The sequence below is a fragment of the Odontomachus brunneus genome, unplaced genomic scaffold (assembly GCF_010583005.1).
Source record: "Odontomachus brunneus isolate Ranch 3 - 2012 unplaced genomic scaffold, Obru_v1 Obru_scaffold_116, whole genome shotgun sequence".
In the NCBI taxonomy this organism is placed as follows: Eukaryota; Metazoa; Arthropoda; class Insecta; order Hymenoptera; family Formicidae; genus Odontomachus; species Odontomachus brunneus.
Genome location: NW_022639566.1, coordinates 207,359 through 211,166, shown reverse-complemented (window position 1 = coordinate 211,166; position 3,808 = coordinate 207,359). Strand labels below are relative to the sequence as shown.

At 55.5% G+C, this 3,808-nt stretch overlaps 1 protein-coding gene across 1 annotated transcript in view; it reads left to right on the top strand.

The window, feature by feature from the left end:
• The window catches only part of LOC116849454, a 7,224-nt gene extending 5,120 nt beyond the window's left edge, over window positions 1-2,104 (top strand). Inside the window, exons 3-4 of the mRNA XM_032826595.1 lie at window positions 1,269-1,499; window positions 1,610-2,104. Of these exons, the coding sequence (XP_032682486.1) occupies window positions 1,269-1,499; window positions 1,610-2,104 (726 nt within the window). The remainder of the gene's footprint in view (window positions 1-1,268; window positions 1,500-1,609) is intronic.
• Window positions 2,105-3,808: the final 1,704 nt, after the last annotated feature.

Genomic DNA, 3,808 nt, shown 5'->3' with positions numbered 1-3,808 from the left:
TTGGGGGGGGGGGGTTATGATTGGGTGAGGCAGAATACAGTGGAAATCGGTGTAGGATCCGCATCCGCGAATCGTAATCGCTCGCTAGAAAACCCCCCTTAACCAGCTTTAAGTGATTCCTGTCCTTCGCTAGGATCCACGGACATTAGCATTATGCAACTAAAAATAGGGCGTTCAGTTGTGGTTAGTAGCGAAGTCCGTCAGCTCGTAGCCGAGAAGCGACTGGAGGTCTTGCTCTTGCAGGAAATACACGTCCGGAAGCAAGACACGAGCTTCGCCATTGTCGAATTAGGGCAGGGAACAAAAGTTGCCGCTGCACGCTCACAACGTCCGTGTGCTGCAGTGGCGGTCTCATACCACTCGTTCCAGATTACGAAAATATCGCGGCTCAGCATAGCGTACTGTGCGTGGGCGTGTGCGGGCACCCGGCTTCTCCTTCTACGTCGCATCGTGCTACTTCCAGTACAGCAACGAGATTGAGGGGCACGTCAGGCACCTCAAAGCGGTGTTTCATTCGCTAAGGAGGAAGAGATTGCTGGTAGGTATGGATGCCAACGCGCGATCCCCTATGTGGGGGAATCGCAAGTTGAACGATAGGGGCGCGAAGCTCGAGGAATTCATCCGCGCTTGCGGATGAAAGATCATCAATGCTCCCAGACAGTCGCCGACCTACTGGACGTCATGGGGATAGTCGCATATTGACGTGACCCTAGCAACTCCAGCCATGAGCCAATTCCTCGGCGAGTGGAATGTCACGTGCGACTGAACGACGAGCGACCACAGTGCCCTGGACATCCGGCTGAAAGTGCCGAGAGTCAGAGGCAATGACCGGTCAACATAGAGTTACTCAGTTCCACGCGAGTCGTGCCGATTGGGAGAAGTACGCCGATAGCCTTATTGACCTTTCTGCATCGAGGCTCGACTCCTTAGTCTGGAGTCCGCTAGAGGGGTGGAAAGCTTCGCGAAGTCCATCTCCTAAGTTTGGTCGAAACCTCGAAACAGGCAATAACCAGGAAAAGGCATTTTAGAAAGTCCAACCCGTGGTGGACGAAATAATTGACGATCCTGACTTATATAGAGTACGGCGTGCCTTCCAGCGGGAAAACGCTGAGCCGCTCGGTGCTTCGGGCCGAAATGCCTACCTCTCTTCTTTGAGGAGGTACACGAGGGAGGTGCGGAAGGCGAAGCGTGACAGCTGACGGAAATTCGTGACGGAGGTGGGAAACTCGGAGCCATTGGGATTTGTGTACGAACGCGAGGTCCGGAAGCTCCGAGTGGACGAAGTGCTCAGCAGCCTCCGCCGCGACGATGGCTCCTCGACCAACACCTTGGAGGAGACCGCTAGGCGCCTGCTGGAGGTGCACGTCCCTGATGACCGGGAGAATGAGGACACGCTCAGGCAGCGTGAAATCAGGGGAAGTGCGTTAATCGTGCCCGACGATGACGATGCCCCGCTCTTCACAGAGGTAGAAATCGTCACTGTCGCGAAAACGCTAAAAGTCAGGAAGGCGCCTGGCCTGGACCTTGTCGAGGTTGCAGCGCTAAAGGCTGCCATGAAGATAATCCTCGGTTAGGTTAGTTTGTTAGGCTCTTCAACGGGTGCCTTCAGTGGGGCATCTTTCCCTCGATCTGGAAGGAGGGCTCGCTTAGGGTCTTCCTGAAGGGCGAGGCCAAGGACGCGAAGGACCCGAAGTCTTACAGACCCATTTGTCTCCTCTCCGTCATAGGGAAGTTCTTCGAGAAGCTTCTTACGAAGAGACTCGACCAGATGTCGATGACGCCTGGAAGACTTTCGGATCGGCAGTTCGGCTCTATGGCCGGCAAGTCGACGGAGGACGCGATCGTCGAGTTGCGTCGGATGGTCTTCGCCTCCAAGCGGAGATACGTCTTTGCGCTGCTCTTCGACATAGCTGGCGCCTTCCACAATGTCTGGTGGCTACCAGTCATGGAGGCCTGGAAGAGGCTAGATTGCCCTCGAAATATCTTCCAGCTCCTCCGCAGTTATTTCAGTAATAGGAAGATCAGCATCTCCTTTGGAGACATCCGTGTCTCCAAGGTCGCAAGTAGAGGTTGCCCCCAGGGCTCAGTCTTAGGTCCAGCGTGATGGACAGTCATGTTCGACGGGCTGCTCCGTGAACTAGACAGGGAAATAGGTAGGTCATTTATTGCGTACGCCGACGACCTTTTGGTCACGGTCGAATGCAATTCGCGTAAAGAAGTAGAGGAAAGAGGGCAACTAATAACGAACATAGTTAGGAACTGGTGCGAGAGAGCCAAACTCCAGATCTCATCGGGTAAGACTGAGGCAATTGTCCTCAGGAGCGAGCCGGTCAGGAGGGCCCCCATCGGTAGACGGGGAGAAGCGCGTCCGGACCGAAAGCGTAAAGCCCACTGGGCAAAGAAAACAGATCTCGCGGCAAGACCACCGACCGTTCGTTTAGGAAACGAAATATCGCGTTCAAGAAAACAGTCAAGTACCTCGGTATCCATTTCGATAGGGACATGGGAGTATCATCCCATTATAGATATTTAAGCGACAAGGTCGGGTCGCTGGTTAGTAAATTAGCTAGGATGGCGGGATGTTGGTGGGGGCTGCGATTCAGTGCGCTCTCCGCGATCTATCGGGGCGTGTTTGCGCCGACGGTGGCTTATGCTGCCGCTGGGTGGGCCGACCTGTGTGCGGGGGGTGACCTGAAGGTCCTCAGGAACCTGCAGCGGGCACTTATCTCGACGACCGCTGCATATCGCACGGTCTCGACGGAGTCTCTCTGTGTGGCTGCTGGTCCCCGTCGACATTCTTCTCGAAGAATACTCGGCGCGGTATATGGCGAGGAAAGAAATGGATGCAACGGTACGAAATGTGGTTGTCCCGTTCACCGGGAAAGTTAAAGGGACGCAGGGTCTGATTAGGGCCGAGGCGTAGAGGGTGTGGCAGGCTCGATGGTCTTTTTCGAGCAAAGGCCGCACCATGTACGCCTTCTTCGGTAATGTAGAGCGCAGGGTTGATGCGCGGTGGGTCCGCCCTGACTACTACGTGACACAGATGATTACCGGACACGGCAGGTTTCAGGTACGCCTTGCGTCCTTGGGCCTTGTTCAAGGTGAGATGTGTGTGTGTAGAGAGGGAAGCGACACGGCCGCGCACTATCTGCTGCGCTGTCCCGAATTCGAGCCGCAGCGGGAGGCTCTTCGGGAGATTGTTCGCGGCCTTTGGTCGGGAAACCCTTTGGTTAAAGGGCCCACATTAGATTTCACAGCGGCCTACCCGGGGGATGCAGGAGCTCCCGGGCATGGGTAAACGGCCTCGCAACTTTCGCGAGACCACCCGGTCCGCTGAGGTAGGGAAAACACAATTAATGAATATTTTTCTTTCAGGTTCCTACCTCCACAACCCAAACCCAATACCCGCTCCTCTTCCCTTTCTTTCCTATCCATAAGGATCAGAGCGTGTGTCTGGGCGAGACACTAGTGAGCGGGCCTCCCCGTGGGCGTGGGACGCGCGCTGCAGATACAACGAGCAGGGGGCGCGCGCGCCACGGCTAAACCGCTCATCCTGCGAACACGTCCCGCAGGCGCTGCTGGATTTTTCCATCGCTCTTCCCCTGTCAGTGGTTGACAAACGGTAGAAGTAGATGGTAGCAAGTAGCGTATAGCCTTCACGGCTGAGCGAGCAAAGCGCGGGATCCTATGGGTGTCGGGCTTCACACTAACTGTCCTTATCTACGGTCGGGGTAACCCAAAATGACCTGGAGACGCCGTCGGGAGATTCGGGAAGAGTTTTCATTTCTGTATAAGCGTTCGAGTTTCT